Source organism: Chelonia mydas, chromosome 3 (genome assembly GCF_015237465.2).
Source record: "Chelonia mydas isolate rCheMyd1 chromosome 3, rCheMyd1.pri.v2, whole genome shotgun sequence".
NCBI classification, from domain to species: Eukaryota; Metazoa; Chordata; order Testudines; family Cheloniidae; genus Chelonia; species Chelonia mydas.
In genome coordinates this window covers 158902833-158923942 of record NC_057851.1, presented here as the reverse complement: position 1 = coordinate 158923942, position 21110 = coordinate 158902833, and the positions used below count along the sequence as shown (strand labels likewise).

The 21110-nt window shown below is 38.0% G+C and overlaps 1 protein-coding gene across 9 annotated transcripts in view; it reads right to left on the bottom strand.

Annotated features, from left to right (window-relative positions):
• Positions 1–21110, bottom strand: part of ESRRG (estrogen related receptor gamma) — a 533318-nt gene that overhangs the window by 194044 nt on the left and 318164 nt on the right. Inside the window, exon 1 of one of the 9 annotated variants that reach the window (XM_043543655.1) lies at positions 7333–8280. The exons of 7 other annotated variants lie outside the window; for them this stretch is intronic. Coding sequence is in view for 1 of the 2 variants with exons in the window: in XM_037895720.2 (XP_037751648.1) it covers positions 4513–4568 (56 nt within the window). In the remaining variant the exon portion in view is untranslated. Of the gene's footprint in view, positions 1–4512; positions 4731–7332; positions 8281–21110 lie in introns of those variants that run through there. One more of the 9 variants, XM_037895720.2, reaches the window with a different exon arrangement.

The following is a 21110-nucleotide window of genomic DNA, read 5'->3' as shown; positions in this document are numbered from 1 at the left end:
CAAGAATTCATAGCAACGCTTATCTCATGACAGAGACTACTTTCAACTTCAGTAGGGACATTGACCAAGAACTCTGTCCAAATGTATTATCTCTATCCTAAGCATTATAATGACTGATATAATATTAGCAAAACTTACTAATAATTGGGGCCATTTATTTGAAGGGTCTATCAGATGTGTTAATAAGTTCATTCTTACTTATACTTGCAATGTGGTGAAAACAGCACTCCAAATGTCAAGGGTCACTGTCCTTTAGAAATATTCACTAAAATAACTTTATCATATTTAATCACACTGTTGAAAAATATTAGGATTTAATATCATATTTTCACTGTATAATCTGCGATATGTGCTGTACAATATTGGCTTATATAGCTTTAAGAAATGTGGGCATACTATAGCTGCTATATACTCTCCACAAAGTATGCTTTGAGTATTGTTAAATATAATCATAGACAAGTTACCTTCTGTATTTGATGAATAGCACCATGTATTTGAAATTAATTGCAAAAGTAGGGCTTGGCTAATGAGGCAGTCCTTATCTTTTCTCAGCAGTGCAAGCACAAGTATTTTTCTGCTGGCTCAATATTTTCTTTTAAATGCCCAAAGTGCTATTAGCTAAGTTGAAATCTGATTAAAACAACAAAACCAACACCCGAACTGTCACAACGGTCCAGCGCGGCTCCAGGAAGCAAAGGCTAAGACTAGTCCTATTCCTTGTATTTTGCATGCGTTTTTGAAAATAATAATTAAATAAATAATTCCTATCGCTTCTCTCTATTGCTTCCATTCCCATTAGCATCTCTGAAAACACTTTGCCAAGAGTGGAAGTATTCCTTAGCGTAGAATTATAGGTACAGTGCCTTCTATACATCTAGGCTTTAGTGAAATAAATCTATAAAAGGTCTTAAAACATAGGGCTCTTCAAAAAAGGACAGCATGCCATGAAAAAGAAAAAAAACAGTGGAGAAAATTATCAGCCATTCAAGAGAATTAATGGATATCCACAAGGGCTTTGCTAATAACATGGGTTAATTACCACTGCAACGCACCAGGATCAGTAAATAAAAGAGCACAACCATAAACACATTAAAATGAGCAACCATCACTAAAAGAGGGGCCAGCCCCAGTAAATGGAAAGCTGTCAAAGAGCCATTTCAGAACAAGCCCTCTACACTTTCTGCAGGATTTGAAAACTTGCCAAAGAAGTCTATGAAACACAAAAAACAAAACTTAAAAGCAAAAACAAAAAAGGAAACATGGAAGAAGGCCCATTTGCTGTCCAAGGAGAGAACACAAAAGGAATCTATTCATTCAGACACACTTTTGGGCTTACTTCATACCAGAAAGCTTGGTTCTACATTGTGTACTTGGTATGGCAGCTGAGACCCTATAGTTTTTGGACTTCAACGCTAACTGTTTGCTTTATTTTTTAAAAAGGTTAAGATAACTAACGCCTTTAATATGTGAGGTTAAAAACCTCCACCTGGAAGAAAGTAACTATAGAGTGAAGTCGGTTGTTATTTCCCACCAATTGATGAAGAAATGTTCTATAGTCCACCCTTCCCCCACCTTCACAAATCGCAGGTATTTCCAGATCAAATTATTTGGAAATAAGAGCTATTTCAAAATATTTTGATGGGGGAAGAATGAAACTAAGACAAACTCTCTCTCAGATACAGATAGAGATACACACACACACAAACATGTATTATATAAGTAAACACACGAACCATTCCCAGATTGAAACATGATACTTTTTATTAAAATAATATGAAATATGTACACTGGCTATTATCGTATTAAAGTTTTGTTTTGTTTTGTTTTGTTTTTTACTGTATGTGACTCCAGACTAGATCCACTTTCATTATCTAAATTACACCTCTCTTACTGCTCATAATTTGTGCATTTTATTTCTCAGACTGTAGAATCAAATAAAAATCCATGCAACATTGTAACAGCCACATTTGTTTCTTTTTAATTAAATTCTTTTGCATATTTTTGAATGGGGGAAGTAGGGAAGGGGTCGAGGGGTTCAAATTCATGACAGATAGAGTTAACCACAAAGGGCAAATGTACACAGTGCACAGAAGCTATCTGGAGTCACAAATCTATTCAGTTTTCTATGTTTGGCACTCAGAGATCATGTTTAAATTTACTAAACTAGTTCCTCCCCCTCCTCCCCTTCTTTGCAGTGTTTCAATTGCCTTTCCTTCTTCCAACAGCTGTGACAACTGTTAAAACAGTCAGTAAAATTAAGTCCGCTCTATAATCCTGTAGTCAATGTTACATTTTAATCAGAGGTTGTAGGACATTTCATGTTATGAGCACAATGATTCATTTAGAATGATTAAACTGACACATATGTCAAAATGAGCAGATATATTTATTGCCTCTGTTAGGTTATTAACTATTATTATTAATTATTAGTATTATTATTACTGCTGAAAAGCAAAAACCAAGGTTGCAGATGGCTTTAAGTTATTGCATTCTTTAACATGCTCTGCCTTAAAATCAAAGCATACCTAGTGATGGTCAGACAGATGTCTGTGCACTCCCAAAATGTTTTGTCAATTTTTAGCATGGATCCTCCGCTACACAATAATTACTGTAGAAATTGTCCACTTGTAGAAATGTTTATTTCATCTATATAGCTCTCTCTGTGGTTTCCTGTGCATGTGCACATGACAGCATACAGTCAAAATATAACTACTATGAATATTGATAGTTCTGGGGTTTATTAATTGAGACAGAGACAGATGTGTTTCTGAGCATTAGATATTTCTGTCTGTCCACTCAACCACACACCCATCATACCCTACATCCGGAAAGTAAATTGGATTGTTTTAAGAAGACTTTTAGTTGAGCCAAAGGGGAGTGGGGGGGAAGAATTAGTTTAAATCTTGCAGCAGAGCCAAAAAGACATGTGCCCTGATTTCATTTAAATGCATCTACTTTAAGAGGCTTATCTAAACTAATCATTCAAATTAGCTGTAAGAAGGTAAATTCAGGAAAGCTCCTTTAAAAAAGAACTTCTTCCTATCTTTAATTTTTTTTTTAATTATTTTCTACAGAAAATTTAAAACATTAAGTGAAAGCTATGGCCACTGCATTCTTACACTATACAGCAGCTCACTGAGCACTGACCTATAAACCATATCTTAGTGGGCATCCTACCTTTATTTATTCTCATTTATTTACCTCTGCAGTTTTATAGGGGGTTCTTCCCTCTCTCACCTCGAACTGTTTTCCCATTGGCAAGTCTATTTACTGCTGTACTCTTTAGTTCCTATGTTATATCACCAACATACAGCCACTGTAAGTCACTTTCCATCTCTGGCTTAATTACAAATAGCAATGCAATATGCAGACACTAAGGACAGCTAGTGGGCATCTACCTATAATACATTGTCACCTCTCTATACAGCCTTCCTACACAGTATATCTAGGGCTATATTTACTATTAGCATTTTTTCTTCAGTATTACAACACTCATTGCTAGCGTAATATGAAGGCACAGCAAAATAACTAGCTCGACATAAAGAAAAATGAATCAACGACAGGTCCCATGATATACGAATATTTAATCCTCAGTATACATTGCAATCAAGTTTATAAGCTACTCATCAGCAATAGAATGCCAGATTTTGTTTGGGTTTTCTGCTTTTTATCTCAGAGAGTCCAAGTATGTATACCTGCATGTATACAAAACTAGGTAGTTAATAGGTACAGATGAAACAACTATATATTATATATAAAATACATTAAAAAGTAATTTATTGTCTTTTGGAGGGAAAAAACAACAAAATAAAACAAAACAGACTAGCTGGAACAAATGTGCTTCATTCCACCAGTTCTCTATTAAAGTACAAAACATTAAAAACCAGTTTGGTTCTTTTCTTCCCCAGTATTTTCTTCTCCTTTATTAAAAGGCACATAATTCCCTTGTTACTAAATACACTGATTTGTCAGTGAAGTGCTGGTTGAACAGTATTTTAGACCTGAACTGCGGAAGGCTAGTTGTGAATATTCATCCTTAAAGAGGTATTAGCAGTTCTGTTATTTTCCCTCTAACTCTGCATAGACAGAAATGACAGGGAGACCAAAATATCTGTCCTACTGAAAATACATGAGAGGCACTAATACAAATCATTTTCATAATATATTATTTTTAAACCTTTTTTCTCTGGGAAAATGTATCCTACTTCAAGACATATTTTAACAATTCACTAAGCATTTGTGCCAAGTGCCTATTATTAGTACCTGAATAAGAAGTGACTGTCACACAGCTGTTTTACTGACAGTCACAGGGCTTTGACTCAAAGGTAACATTGTAGTCGGAGAACAATTCTCCACTTACTGAATTAGCAGATCACCCTCAGCACAAAAAAGACAAGACAGACACAAACGACCATTCATGCACACAGAAGCCACAGAGCACTACCTGAATCAATGTTTACATTTTTTCATTTAAAAAAAAGAACAAAAAAAGAAAGGAAGAAAGGTACCTACTCTTCTTCGTAGTGAAGGGAAAAAGATTCAGGAAGGCAAAGTTCTACCGAATCCATGTGCGCTCGGCAACCATTATTTGTGCACCCCAGCAATAAATCAAAGTTTCCTTGACAGAGCACAGTGCAATTAACACAAATGTTCTCCTGGTGACAAGCCTATAGGCACAGCCAGTTGGGACCAAAAGCTCTCACACTCTCCTAATCAAGGACTTAAAGCCCCGATTGGAGCTTATTAATATGAAGTAGGGCTTTACATATGCAGTCCCACTGGCCCAGACAGATACTGGATTGGTAGCACATTAGCCAATCAGACGTGAGGAGAACAGAGGCTGCACAGATTGAGAAGAGCCAGGCAGGTAGACAGGGGTGGAGAAACTGAAAGAGAATGAAAACTGAGAGTAGGGAGTTAATAAAAAGAAATTTAAATGCTACCAATATTTTCTAAGGGGCTACAAAGAAAAACTAATTAGCATAACTCTCTAGGCACTAGATGTTTTCTGTAACTTAAAACACTGTTAACCAGGTACCTTGAATGGAAGAAATACATGCAGATTCTCAGTTAATGTTGTGAAGAATTCATCATAAGGTAGAGAACTAAGTTTGTGCTGCCATTGTCTGTTTATTCCATTGTTGTTGTTGGGGGAGGAGGGGATTGCTGGGGTGGGGGGAGAGGGTTTAAGTGCTTTTGCTTTTTTTTCCATGCATAAATGATTTTTTTATCTTCTAATTTTTCTGGTACATACTGAACACCTAAACTCAAAATTAATTGTTCTAAAGATTCTGGGTACTTGAACTTTTAACTGTAAGTTTGCATTGTCAATTTTTTAAATATATATTTAGAACTGAAAATCTCATTCAGTACAGACTTGACAGAAAAACTACACTTTAAAAATGAATCTGTTTTAACAGCACAGGTGCACACATTGAGAGCACACACGTGTACATATACCTATAGTAGATACATATTAATATGGGCATATTTAACACAGCTACAAATGCAAAACATTTAGATGTTGTTCATAAACAGAAGGAAAAGCTCCTGCACTGATCAATTTCTTCTGTAACTGTGCAGGGATTATAATGGACTAAACTCAGCCTGTTTCATTTTAATAAGATCAGATCAGACTGCATTCTGGTGGGTCCCCTGCAGGTTTTTTTTTTAATTTATTTTTAAAGCAAATTTTACCAAACTGGAAGGAAAGTAAATATGTCAAACTCATTACTTGTATATATGCCATTGCCTACATAATCATCTTTGAACCCAATTGCTCCAAACCATTTGCTTTTATAAGTCATAGTCATCCACCTCATAAAGAAAACTCATTGAATAAACCAACGTTAAGCAAGTGATCATACACAAAATCAGACACCGTTTACACTGAAAACACAAATTTTAAAAGGAGCAGCTGAAAAATGGGGGTATGATGAATTTTCCTCAAAAGCTACTGTTTATTATTAACATTACAGCTAAAATATATGTATTTTTTGGTTTCAGAGAAAGGTTTTTTTTCTACCAACCTGCAGAGGAAATAAATACCAGCTATTTATGACAAGGAGATAACTGCTACCTTCTTAAGAGTGGAGGACCCCCAATTTTTTATAATTCAGCTCTAGTGTGCACAAATCTTTTGTGACTGGAGTCCTACATGATGCAAATGACATAATCTTTAAGATCAAAACAAACCAGTGCACACCCTCAGAATGCATTCACAAATGGGAACACAAATGTCCTCTTCAAATCTATTACACAGGTTTCGGGGGAAAGAAACCCCAGATATTAAGTCCAAAAAATATAAATGCAATAGACATGTTTGAAGCTCTTTGTGACAGAGAGTGATTTCCAGTGTAATGTATTTAACCAGATGTAAAGGATGGACCTGCTCCTTACATATGCGGCATAAAACACATGCAAGTTTAAGGATCAGACTTCACACAGCAAAACTATGGCTCTCACTACTGTATAAAAGCAGGTAGTAAAAGCTTAATTACCAGTAGCATTATGCTGTCTATATTGTTAAATGTGAACTCTGTAATTAAGATGTAAATTTGGTTGTGAGCAGTGAATTAAAAGAGCTCTGAAACATAGAGTAAAGCCCAAGCATTCTGCAGACACACCATACAGACAAAAAAAAAATTAGTTTTTAATCAAATGTTGAAACGAGGAATTTCATCATTTTACAGCATTAAAACTCCTTATTAAAAAAGCACTTTGATAAAAGAAATGCTGTGGATGTGGGAACCAAATCAGCACTTGAAAATTAAATATTTATTCTATGCTATAGGAATCTTGATTTCCATATAAATCCAAAGTCCAAATCCCACTAACTGGTTTATTCATGCACATCAACAACAACATATAAACCAATAAATGTCTTTAGTTTAAATGTATAACTTTAAATATACATATACACTCACTATAAAGAAGCTATTTTCTAACTATACCGGCATTTGGGTTTGAAATTCCTTCAGACCCTGTACCTGTGTGTGTTTTATTATTAAAAAATAATCCATGAAGGATCTATATATATGAGTAATTTGATACAAGTCATTTTTAAAGTATCATCATTTTTCCTGGAACATATATCATTTGAAATATGATTATTAAGCCATCTTAAACCTTATCAGACCAAAATTTACCTCATGTTTACTTTTGTTCATTATCTTTTAGACTGTATATTTATACTCAGCAGCTGAAAATCTGACAGTCTATTGCCTTCTCTTGTGGTCTGTCTTCCATCCTTTTCATGTCCATATAGTTTCCACTACCCCTTTGCTTTCCCTCCCTATCCAATCTTTCTCTCCCCCTATTAACCATCACTACCTTTCCACCAACCATCTTTCATCCAGGCAAGCAGCTGCCTTCACTGCCGTGCTGCTCCTTAGATGACCAGAAACACAGTGCTGTACTTTACGTGTTGATAAACAAAGCAGTTGGCTTCCTCCCCTGGGACTGAAAGTGCCACCTCCACCAGGCCAGGGTCTGGAATTCCAACTACATTCTTGAACTTCGGTTTTCCCAGTTACTGTTCAGCTAAAAAAAAAAAAAAAATGGATACTACAGCAGATAACTGGGGCAAGTGTGTAGTTAAGTTTTCTCAGTAAACTTTCTTGCACCACATTTGAAATAAATAAAAAGCACTGGGGGGGGGGGGAATACAATCAAGGCAGACACTGGTTTACAGAATTTCAGCAGAGGATATGGATTAAGAACACAGACGCATATACACACACGCGCGTCTGAACTAATTTATCAAAATCTACAGTGCAAAATCTTACCACAAGGAGTATACAAAACACAGCAGAAATGGAATCAAAGAGAAAGAAGGGGGAGGGGGAGAAACTGTCATGAGTGCCTGCACCAGTCAATGAGAATTACTGTGCAGTGTCTGCATCTCCACATCTCTCTGCGCGTATAATTATCCCTATGTACAGAACAGTACATCTTTAAGCATCTTCACACTTAAATGCAATCGACATTTCAAGGCATCCAAGCAGCCAGATTCCTTAACCACAGCTACCTCAAGGCAAACCGAAGAAGTAAAGATTCAGTGGCACTTTACAGAAGCAGCACAGCACGTCGTGCCAAGTGCATTCTATGTACTTAAAAGAGCAATGAGGAAAAGACAGTTGGGAAGGGACAAAAACCATCAAAAACTCAAGCACCTGCTCTGAGATTATTTATTTTAAAACAAATACTCTTTCTGAACCTATGACAGTGAAGAAGGATGTTCCCCACCTCAGCAGGATCTAGATATGGGCTATCATATTTTCAATAAAGTTTGAATTAAATGTTGAAATATCACCGGTTGTTTGAAATGAACTATGAGAGGACCAAAATAGTGTTTATTTGCGATTCCCTCTCTGCCACTCTGCAAAGTAACTGGGCGAGCTAGTGTCAAATAAAAACAAATTTGTGTTATACTACTGAATGCTCAGCATTAAAACCTCTCTGCTGCTGTCTTATTGCTCCTTAGACACATAATTGGTTTGGACACACGGATTTGATTTTGGAGTTTTGCCTTTTGTGCTCTTTATTAGAAGGTACGCACTGCATCTCTGGACACACTGTTAATGTTGAAAAAAATCCTTTGAGCTAAAAAAAGTTGCAAACTTTGTTCACGTTTGTATATAGTTGGGCAAAGGGTAGCAGGTAATTACTTTAGAACCATCTGCTACTTCAATCTGTATTTAGCATTAATCACTCCTTGCTTTGATCTTAGACAAAAAAAACCCAACACTATCTCAAAATGTGCTTTAGAACTTCACCATAGACCAGGAATTGTTCTCCTACACACAAAGTTGAGGGTTGGTTGGTTATTTTTTAAACTTTAGCAGATTAAATTTCGTCTCTAAGAAATCACAGTAATCACTTTGCCATATTACCAAAGTACATTCAAGTCACCTGATCTTAATAAAACACTCCATATTTTCTATTTCCTTTATTTTCAAGGAAATGGGCATTGATATTTAAATGACTGCCTTCACTGATACAGAATAGAACCCTTTCATACTGCTGTACGTAAAAGTGCCCACCCATTGCCTGACATCCAAAAAAAGTCTATTCTCATTAGAGACAAATGGAGGATCCACTCCAATATTGATATTTTTCGATTACACCAAGCTCTTATCCTAGTGTAAGTTTCTTCAGAGAAGAAGTAGTGCGTTATTGTCTCAGGCAGCCAAGGATAAGATGACTGAGGGAATTCAGTTGCTCTGTTTAATTAATACAGGATTATTTCACTTTCATTTTGTGAAGCTAATAATATGACTGGTGGAATGTCAGTAAAAATTAAATCACAAACTAGTGCAATACCAAAGGGAAAACTTACTTTAGTTATTGAGTATTCCCAGCAGAAATCTTCAAAATCTTATACATATTTACACTGATAAAATACCACATGTACTTCATGGGATACCGCAAGCTTTCAACAATCCTTATGGCATGTATTTACAGAGCAAGAGTTAACATTTTGAGATTACACGTTAATAAATGAGTTGCAGTTATATTGTTTCCTGAATGTTAAGCACCAAATGCTAAATGCAGAAACACATTCAAGGTCAATGTCCTATTTCAGACCTTTTCAGCAGCTGTGGTATTATGATAATCACACTTAAAATATTCCTATAGAAAGAGTAAATTAGCCCTTTTCACTAGAAAGATGATTATGATAAACAATAAATCTGAAAGAAGACAAATTCATATTTCTTTTTTCCAAAGCAATGAATTGCTGTTCCTTATTGTGATAGTGGCATTTCCATGCAGGAATAAAAAAAGAAGGGTCCACATTATTCTGCTTTTGAATGACCTTTTATTTTTCAAAGGTCTTATATTTGAGAAAACATTTTTCCACAAAAAATGTTTGTTTACCATCAGAACAAAAAAAACCATTTAATTCTCAGTCTTTCTTTCCCCTCCACAACGTGCATGAGGTATAGTGTACCACAAAACAAGACAGCAGAGAAGAAAAACTTAACATCAACAGCCATTCCTAAGTGAGATTAGGATTTTAGTTCTAACTAATTGAGGTACAAGATCAGATGGGTCGGCAGCATCTTTTGGGTTTTTTTTTTTTTTTTTTTTGCTGGTCTTCCTACCTGACTGGAAGCTCAAGGAGCTAAAAATAGAAAAGAAGAAGATGGAGTGCAAATATTTCCCCAGTGAAAACACCAATAATCTTTACCGTGAGCTGACATGAATTGCTTGTTACACTGCCCTAGGATATCATGGCTTGAAGCGACAGCACAGACACACACACACACAAAAGCCACTAACCATCCTCAAAGCTATTGTAATGTGTGTTTGTGCATGTGCATGTTGCAGGCGCCCCTATGAAATCTGACTACTGGCCGATACACCTGCCATACAAAACACATTATCTGCAGTTTGTTTTTTTTCCTGACTATCCCAGCCCGTCTTCCATCACTCTTCTGTCTCTTTCTCCCCCTACTCCCCCTCCACTCCCTTTGCTGTGGCATTTTTATTATTAATGTTATTGCTGTTATTACTGTCCAAGCATAAGCTGATCCACAGGGGAGCCTGTGTGATTTAACCCCTCAAGCTCTAAATTCCTTCACATGTGCCAAAGACACAGGTTTGTTGTTGCCTCCAGCAATATCCCAGGAAGACGAGTGATGGCGGTGTCATATCATCACACAGCGACTTAATCTATTGCGACACCCAGGGAACGGGCAACTGAAGAGATGTACAGAACACGCTCTCTGACTGCATACAAAAATGTTATCCCCCTTCCCAATAAACCCAAGTCACATGGAACAAAGTGAAACAAATTTCACTGTCCTACCACTCTCAGTTTCTATCGCTCACTGTATATTATCCAGTCCTCCCACAACGGTAGTGGTCCTACTGTATATCTTATATCTATGCAGCACTTTTACTACATTCATGTTCTCTCTCCTTTGTTCTTCCCATGTTCCCTGATTAACAAACAGCCAGATTATGTTGAACTGCCAAGTAACATAGCCTCAGAAATCTTATGTCTGTACACTAGATGACTGAACCATCACTTACACCAAGGTTATCTCTGCGTGCTCTCTCCTGACATGAAATGCACGTTTCTAAAACAATAGTTTAAATAGCTTGCACTTTTTAAGGGTGCACAGAACACTATACTAAACTTTCAACCTTCAGCCACAGTAAATATTGACAAGAAGAAAAGCACCTACCATGAATACTGAAAAATGGGAGACTGCCCTCCCACCCCAGGAACTGTCCACATCGGCATTGTGCTTTTGTTATCAGTTACTATTATTAAGAAAGAATGCAAATTTCACATGGAAGTATGTCACTAATTTAGAAGTTAGGCGATATTCTCCATCTTAACTCTGATGTTCAGTTGGGATGGAAGAATTTGGGGTGAGTTTAACCAGTTTTGGAATACTTCTTGAGTTAGAAAGCTAAACAAATCAAAGAGAATTTTCACTGGTATTGGGGGTGGGGTGGGGAAATATTAGATTATTTTTCCCTTCTCTAAATTGGAATCCTAAATATTAATATGACAAGATTTAATAAAGCATGAAGTCCCCTTATTAAGGCCTGACCCAGCAAAGCTTTAAGTCATGCAACTAGTTCTTATTTGCTTGAACCCTCATATTGATTTTAGTGGGGCTACTTGACCATGAAATGCTTTGCAGCACCGACTGGGCCCTTAAATCTGAAATGTAAAACACGGACATTTTCCAGACTGCCAGCCAAATGAATTCTGAGAATACACAGGTACATACATACACAAAGTCTCTATAGGGTTAAACAACATCTTGTGCCTTTCCCCATGAATGTAATACAAAGAAACTTTTTTTTTTTTAAGTGAGTTACGAACATGGAAGTTCCAGATGGGGAACTGGTTTGAGTAGTTCTAAAGAAAATCGTGTTTCACCACTGATTACACTTACCCCAAGTCTTGCAGCCCAGCCCACCTGAACATTGGAACTCGGATGAGGTTAAAGAAAGTCCTGAGAGAATACATTTGAGCTCAGGTGAGATGCCATTCTCCACACCCAAAAGAATTTGCCACATACTCGTGGCTGAAAAGTGCACGATAACTCATTCAAAAATGTTCCAGGTAGCACTATGCACTAATGCAGTGCAACATTTCTGCAGTCACTAATGTGCTTATACAATATCATTTCATTTGACCACTTTAACGCTTTTTGACTACAATGTATTAGAATCATGTTGTTAAATACAGTGGGTCTTGCCTTTATTTGTTGCGGCTAATGCAATGAAAACATTCACATTTTTTGTACCCGTATTAGCAAAGACGATTCAGTGAGACAATATAGTCCTAATGTGATATTTTTATGGCTGGAGCTTTCCATTATTGCCTGCATTCCTGTCCCACTACCAGCCTCATTTCTATTGATCAGCAGTTAGTCCTATTCAATTATTCAATCTCAATCAATAAATTTAAGTTCTATGAGATGTAAACATTATGCTTACCATTATCCAACTTAATTCATGTGCCTGCAAATTTGGACAGATTTCCAGGTTTCCTTCTTTATAAATAAGCAAAACTAGGTTTCCGAAGCTAGCCTTTACTTCTCACTAGTTCTATCACCTTTTTTAGCCTTTGCATTTCCCAGGGATTTGGTTGAACTCTGCTACATTGACAGAATTGATATTTCGTGCCTGAACAGAAAAAACAATGAATTATTTTTAGTAAATACTAGAATAGTAAATAAGCAATGAAAGTGATAGTGCCACATTTTTAAAGGAGGCCCAATGAGTGCCCACCTGCAAAATGAATGTATATATGTTGCTACTGCAAAATGCCATATATGCACTTACAAATCAGTGCCCATCTATTGCGCCTAACATTGAAAATTGGGTCCTATCAATTATATTGCATGCATGGGTATATACACATTATATACTCAAACCTACCATCTCCAAATGGTCATCCAAGTTTTGTGTGCACAAAAAGGTAAACGTGAACAAATGTGGGAGCAAGACATGGGACACAGAATATTAAAGGTTCAACTTCTGATGCTAGCTTAGGTCCACTTTATTAACTTTGCCACAAAGTCCAGCTTTCTCCACCTAGAACATCCAAGCCAACTGACCTCAAAATCATGTCAACATACATGTGTTCAATATACAATACATCTTGTCCTCTTAGAACCTGAGCTTTTAGACCTTTCTCAGCCAAAACTCACATTGGCTTCACTGGTATTTTTGCCTGAGTAAAGCCTTCAGGAACAAACCTCTAAGTTACAATTTTGAGGTTACAGACCTCTACTGTTTTGCAGGATATAGTCCCTAGATAGAGAATGTATCAGATATTACACTGCTAACAAATAAATTTCATCACGATCTTCAATTATTTCATCACAATCTCCAACCCAGTCAAAGACAGAAGTAATGACTCTTCCCCGAGTTCAAATAATGCTGTCCTGTGAAATACTGAGTTTCTTCTAACGTGCTGGGCTCCTTAACTCCCATTGCTGTCAATGGCTCAAAAAGATGGCTCAGCACCTCATAAATTTAGTCCCATCTTGGGTGACCAGATGTCCTGATTTTATAGCCAGAGTCCCGATATTAAGGACTTTGTCTTATGTAGGTGCCTAATACCCCTCCACGCCCATCCTGATTTTTCACACTTGCTATCTGGTCACCCTAGCCACAACTATCTTTGGTTCATTAGCATGGGAATGATGGTAAGGAGGTGCTATTGTAGGAAAATCTGAAGCAGCTTGCATGTGAAGCTATTAGGACACCATTGTTTACAGGTATGCAAGCATCTCTTTAGTACTGTCGCAGGTAAGAGTGAAATGCATAAACATCTTTTAGAAACAAAACATAATTAGAATTAAATCACAACTTTTCTCATATTGAACTCCTTGCTCTCACATCAGATTATCAAGCCTTTGAGGCATAAACATAAACTCTTTTCGCGTCGTTAAGAGCAATATCTATATGCTTTTGTACCGTTTGTACTTGATACATGTATGTTCAAAATGCTATCAGTGTGTATTCAATATTACAAAGCAGCAAAATGAGAATCATTTCTCTTTCAATATATTTTCTAAATAAATCCTCTAAAACCTGATTTAGATCCTTGGATCATGCTTTGGAACAAGGAACTGTGTTAAGAGTGTCTGAATAAAGTAAAGCATATAAGCAAGTCAGAATTTTATTCTTCACTCATTGAGAAAGCTGAGATTTAAGATGAGAGGGCTGGGTTGCCTTTCTCTTCATATACACTGGAAAGTTCCTTCACTTTTCCTGTTTTCCTTGTAGATTTACTTGTAAATCTGGCTACAGCCACATTTGAAGTCCCGAGGTCTGACTCCTGACCTCAGTTACGTTAGCCCTTCTCTGCTGAAGAACTACCCCTTGGATCACTGACTTGCTATTATTCTATGGTTAATAGACCTGACCTGTGCAATATTTTTTAATCTGGCTACAGTCCGATCTCTAAATTCTCTATTTTGAATGAATACCGATTTTGTGACATGAAGTCTGCAATATAATGAAATGCAAACAATGAAAAGGCTAAATCAGTTTACAAAAAAATCTATTTGTCAAACAGTGTGGAGATGCTCCCAATTTAGTCTGGGCAGTTCATGCAGCTCTTGATAAGGGAGTTAAAACTGAGCCGTTCCACTGCATAAAAATAAAGGCATCTGCAAAAGAGATACATTTTCTTTCAGAGAGTCTTTTCTGTAACCTGTAGCTAATAAAAATGAAAAACAAAATCCTGGATTCTGTGGGAATTTTCTTACAACCAGGAGCACTGTTAGAGACCACAGCAGCAAAGCCTCCCCAGCACAGTCCCCTTATGTCACATTTGCATTTCTATTCAGCTACATTGCCTGACAATGAAGCAAATGGGTCTGCCTTATCTGTACAATTCTGGACAACAGAGATTTCTAAGCCATACAAAGGAACAAGCTTAACATTCAACACTCAACACTTCCCAGTACAGCCCCCCCAAGATCCTGCGGGGAATGCAGTCACATAACACCTGTCCACACCAAAAACTTGAACTGTCACAAGTTATCAGAAAATGAATTGGTTAAAAAAAAATGCCCCAGCAAGACTTTCAAAAGATATGCCAGCCTCAAAGAAAAATATTCCCAAATCTGAAGATTTTAAAGCATTATTTCCATCATAATTGAAAACTGAGGAGTTGCCCAAGAATGTAAAGGGGAGATTCAATACCTAACAAATGGCTCGCTACTTTCCCTGTCCCATTTTGACTGTTTGTAATACACCAAATTCAATAGAAATGTTAAACCTCCCACATTGCACTAGTTTTCATTAAGGCACCTTTAGCAACTAGTCTCGCTAACTTGTGCAACACTCGTTTCAGTCTGAGAAAATTTCAACCTAATTCCTTCAAAATTAATATCTGCTCATTTAAAAGTTAAAAATGACTCAAAAACTGTACACGCTGAAATCTCCAGATCAAACGTGTTATGACAGGAATTAAGCCTGTTGTAATACAGGCTAGGGCTTTAAATGTCAAGAAAAAATTATAATCACACAGCTCTACAGACATTTGGACATTATTCTGGCATTTTGTGATACATATATACCTGCTGTATCTGTCTCCTTGGTCCACTCCCTTTCCCGATCCTCAGATCTTCTGTGCAACAGAACAGGCATTTTGTCTACACAGTCTGGAGTTCGAAGAACCCGCTCTGGGAGAGGTTTAGCCAGTGGCGTACTTGAATATACAGATTTCTAACATGGGTGAGGGGTGGGGGTGGAGAGAAGGGTGTCCACATTTGACAAGGGTAGATGTCTTAAAGCACACTACACATTTTACACAGTATAATGCAGTTTCAAGCTGATAGGTTAAACATTTCAATTCTTGATCTAAACGGCTAGGTCATGGCACTGTGCACTAACAGTTGCGCTCGCTCTCTCTCTCATATGCACACACATGCGCCCACCCACCCAAAATATTATTACTGCCAAAATGAGGCAGTCACCATTAGTGAGCAATGCAGAAGGGCTGTTTGGAGTCTTAGAGTGTACAAAGCTCTTTGAGACAGCCTGCTGCTATCCCTAATTTTGCTTACTTGGATGCCTGATAAACTGCTGCCTTCTCTTCCAGTGATGCTGTTGCCCTTTCACACTCTTGAGCAAGGGGACAAAGGTGTATTCTGGCTCTCCATGTGCTAGTGAGAGGTCAGACATTCTTTATTACCCCTGCCACCGAAAATGGCAGTATTGCTGTAGATTAACTAAACTACCAGTTGGTCTGTGATACCGGACACAACACTGCATAGCCTTGATGTGCTGAAAGGATGACAATAGGCAAAAGTGAGGATTAATTTTGCCTTCAAATGTGCACTCGCATGGCTCTGGCTTACTTAACGGGGGCCATGTGCATGTAGTGTAGGGAGGGCCGTCCTTAGGCATACGCAGCATACACGGCTGTGTAAGGCAGCCGAAAATTTGGGGCACCACCGGGAGCCATAGGTGCCAAGTTCTCATCTTTCTGGGGAGTGCTCGCCCCCCTCCCACTCCAGTCCAGACCCCGCCCCCACTCCACCCCTTCCCCCAAGCGCCCACCCTGTCTCTTCCCGCCCTTGCTCCACTCCCGCCCGCCTCTTTCCCGCCTCCTCCACTGAGCACACCCATCCCCACTCCTCCGCCTCCCTCCCGGAGCTTGAATGCCACGAATCAGCTGTTCGCAGCGCTCCAGAAGTGCTGGGAGAGAGGGGTAGGAGTTGGTAAGTGCGGGGCCACCAGCACGCGAGAGGCGCAAGCCTGGGCTGCCTCAGAGTCTGCTGCGTACGAAGCTCGGTGTGTGTCAGCAATGGGGGAGGGTTCTTCTGGGGGCCCACGGGTGAGGGTGGTGGCCGTGAGCAAGTCGGGCTTAGGGGCACCAGTTTAATAATACTGCATAGGGCCCCATAAATCCTAAGAATTTAGTCCTTAAACATTACCACTGGAGACTTTCCTTGCATTATACAAAATAAAAGACATTTGTTGAAAAATAAAATGCAGAAGTTGCCAACATAAAGTGAACATTTCCCAGCCATTCCCAGATTGTAGTGTTTGAAATACTATGGTATCTCAGATGCCACATAGGGTAACTGTTGGAATACACTGATTTATTCTAATAGAAAGTACTGTAGATGAAACGAGACAATACGAAGGCTTGACAGTTAAGGAAAGAGATGCTGGGTCAAATGTTTTACGTCGATTTGTCCAAGGACAAGGTGGATCTCAAGTTGGTTTACGCAATAAGCTTAAGTGGTCACCACGCAAAATCAGTCTCCGGCCTCAGCTCCCCTGTAAATGCCACTGACCAAAATTTGCACCTTAAACTATGCATTGCGTGGTGCATACATAATTTCTCTCTCCATGGTATTTCTAATGTACCTATCACTGTGGTTTCTAGTTGGTCATCACACACATTATTTGTGAAGTACAGTACTCAGCATGACCAGAGGAAGAATTCAACTAATTAATGAGCGCTGCAGGCAAAACATCATTTCTTGTGTTCTTTGGACCATTTACAGGATAAGTTTTTATTTTCAGCATCAGGTCAGTATCAGATGTGTTGGTCTGTCAATGGATCCAGGATTTTTAGGAGCAGGTCAAAAGCCTACTGAACAAGCAATAAGTTAAAATTCAGTTGTCTACGCCACCATGCCAAACAACATATTATTCCTTTGTCTGCTGCCTGAGAAAAAGGAAGAATTGTTCAAGACAATCTGACTTTCTGAAAATATGCCCATTGTAAGGCCACTTAGGTCAGTGAAATTTGTGCTGACTGACTGGCTACCATAAGCATAACTTAAAGGCACAGCTTTCAATTGTGTATCCAATCTTTCCAATACAGAAAACTATTCTGAAAGATAAAATAGATGTGGCTGGTTTGATTAGCTCAATTCCTTTCCTTTTGTTACCTTCTTCCTTCCCTTTTCTAGACATTGCCTGGCACATTTTTCCTTTGAATCCAGGAAGTTTTTCAACGAGTGTCCCAAACCAAAGAAGGAGTACTCTGGCTTTTATGTAATCTGAATGGGAGCCACATATAGATAATATCTGTGAAGATTACCAGATCACCTCATCATCTATGTTTCTAGCAACATGTGCTGTGTTACCATCCAATGGCCCGTCTGGTTATAAGTTTGTGCCACCTTCCATCTGTTCTTCTTGCTGGCCCACTGCCACATCAACCTCAGTACTTCACAGTCTTTCTTCAAGATGTCATTCAACTTGGTTTGCTACCATACCCATTTGTTTCTCTCTCCATGTGAGATCAAGCATACATCTTTCTATCTTTCTCTCTCCAGCCTTTAACTTCTGCTCCATCTTCTTACTAAGTGTCTATGTTTCTGCTCCATTTATCATAGCTGGCAGTATGCACTACGCAGGTGTCAAGAAAAGCAAGAGAGTTCACTCTTCATGATATTGCCTTTCCAGCCTCCTTATGGCTCACCATCCAGTCTCAGCTCTTAACTTTACACTACATGGTTAGAATAGTGTGAATCAGTTCCAAATAAGTCACTTTAAGGTGAATTAAGGTACATAATGATAACAATGCTGCTTTAAAGTCAATAGACACTTCTTCAGCCTCACTCTGATCTTTTTCTGTATTAATTTTTCTTCCCTTTTGTTTACTTCCTGAGTTTTGTTGCTGTTAACATTATAGCATTTTATACTTGCTGCCAAAAAGTGCATTCAATCCATAACAATGCTAGAAGTAATGCATACTTACATACCTTTGTACTTTTGCCCAAAACTTGGTTTACACAACTGTTCCCCATTTGCATATTATTATAGACACATGCTTACCAACTAATTCCATTTGGAAAAAATGGGTCTTGGATCCACAATGCTGATCATTCAGAACCAAGGCTGACAAACTGGCCCAAATTCTGCCCTCAGTTACATTGACTTCCTCCGGATTGCTGCCGGGTGGTTGAGGGAAGACCTTGATCCACTGCGTCTAAATAACTTAACGTATCTAAGGAGTTCGCCTCAGATGGGACCCAATCACAAGAAAACCAGATGCTCACCACCACTCAGAATCAGGCCTACCATGTTGAAGATCGCACACTGAGTGTCATAATTCAGCTCCACAAATAGAAGATTCTGGGCCACATTATGATGCTGGAGAAGCAGGTTCAACTCAACAGTTACACCACAGCAAAATTCAAGCTTACATCATCTGTTATAACTATGCACTACTGGGGTAATTAAATAGTGAGATTCAGCATTTAAATGCTGAATTCCCTTGCAGCTCCCAATTACTCTGGACAGTAATCAGAGGTTTTTTTAAAAAGCTTTGAAAATCCTTTTTGACCTGACAGATCTCATCTCAGTTGAAAACTTCAAATCCCTGAGAATTGTTACCATATGCCACCACAGTGAAAACTATAGGACTCTGAAATCAACATACTAATTGACTGTATACATGTGCATCAAACAAACATGCCAAAAATCCTTGTAAAATGTAAACTGAAAACACAATGAGAACGCATGTGCTCTGAATAGCCTGCCTGAACAAAATGCTGCAGTTGAGTGGACTGGCTAGCTCAGAGTGCTGGTAATAGGCATGTTTCAGAGTAACAGCCGTGTTAGTCTGTATTCGCAAAAAGAAAAGGAGTACTTGTGGCACCGATGATGCATCCGATGAAGTGAGCTGTAGCTCATGAAAGCTTATGCTCAAATAAATTGGTTAGTCTCTAAGGTGCCACAAGTACTCCTTTTCTTTTTGGTAATAGGCATGTTGCTTTTCAGTTTTAGGTCTTCCACTCAACTTCTGATCTCTACTGACTTGGTCAGAAGTCCCTGTCATTTGATAGTGCTTTGGTGGTGGAATAAAATGAATTGTAAATCTCAGATGAGTTCCTATCAGACAGATGTTTTCACATCACAAAAGACTCTTGACAGTGTCCACAGTAAGGCTGAAGAATGAATAGGCATGGAGTCTGAACTATCATCTCTCCCCTACAAGTGGGACTTAAACTGGAAAATAAAAGTTACAGCATATCCTCAAAATTGTGGTATGTTCCATTATCAAAACCACTGCCGCCCCTACCCCACACTCTCACAGCCACTTTTAAAAAAATTGAAAAAATGTGGTTGTTTTTTTTTTTGCCTTACTACAGTTTTAAACTTGTAGTGTACACATGACTTTGCTGTGGATGAACTACTGAGTGTGAATGTATTGTTTTTTTCATTTGGGTGGGAAGGAGTGGCAAATGCCCTTCATTTCTCAAGCTTTTCTTTGTATTGAACTAGAAATTTATAGTCCTACAGAAGAGGCTGTTGGAAAAACTGGCCTGCCAAACTCTTATGGAATATTATATCCTGTTCTGGTGTCCACACTTCAAAAGGATTTTGGCAAATTGAACTGTTCAGAAAAGAGCTACAAGAATGATTTGGGGTCTGAAAAACATGCCTAACGGTGAGGGACTAAAATAGCTCAATCTATTTTGTTAATCCAAGAGAAAATTAAGAGGTGACTTGATCACAGACTTGATCCCCTGTAGAGGGAAGAGATTTCAGCTAGTCAATGGCTCTTTAATCTAGCAGAAAAGGGTATAACAAGATCTGATGGTTGGAAGCTGATGCTAGACAAATTTAGAGTAGAAATAAATTGAATTTTTAATAAATTTAATAAATTTTATAAATTTTATAAATTAATAAATAAATAAATTTTTAATAAATAATAAATGAATTTGAAATAAATTGAATAAATTGAATTTTATTTTTATAATTAACACTGTTGAATTTTTTTTAACAGTGAGAGTAATTAGCCATTGGGACAACTTACTGAGGGATGTGGTAGATTCTCCATCACTTGAACTCAAGATTAGGTATCTTTCTTAAAGATATGCTATAACTCAAACAGGAGTTATGGGCTTGATACAGAAATAACTGGCTAAAATTCTATGGCCTGTGTTATGCAGGTCAGATTAGAGGAGTATAATGGTCCCTTCTGGCCTTATACTTAATGCATTTATACTGTACTGAATTACACATACCCAGCTTCAAAATTAGTCATTTTGACTATTCCATATTAAAAAGGATTGAACCTATGCATACCATGTACCACTGTATCGCTGAAGCCCTCTGCCTTAGCCTCCTCCAAGTTCCTATCTAGC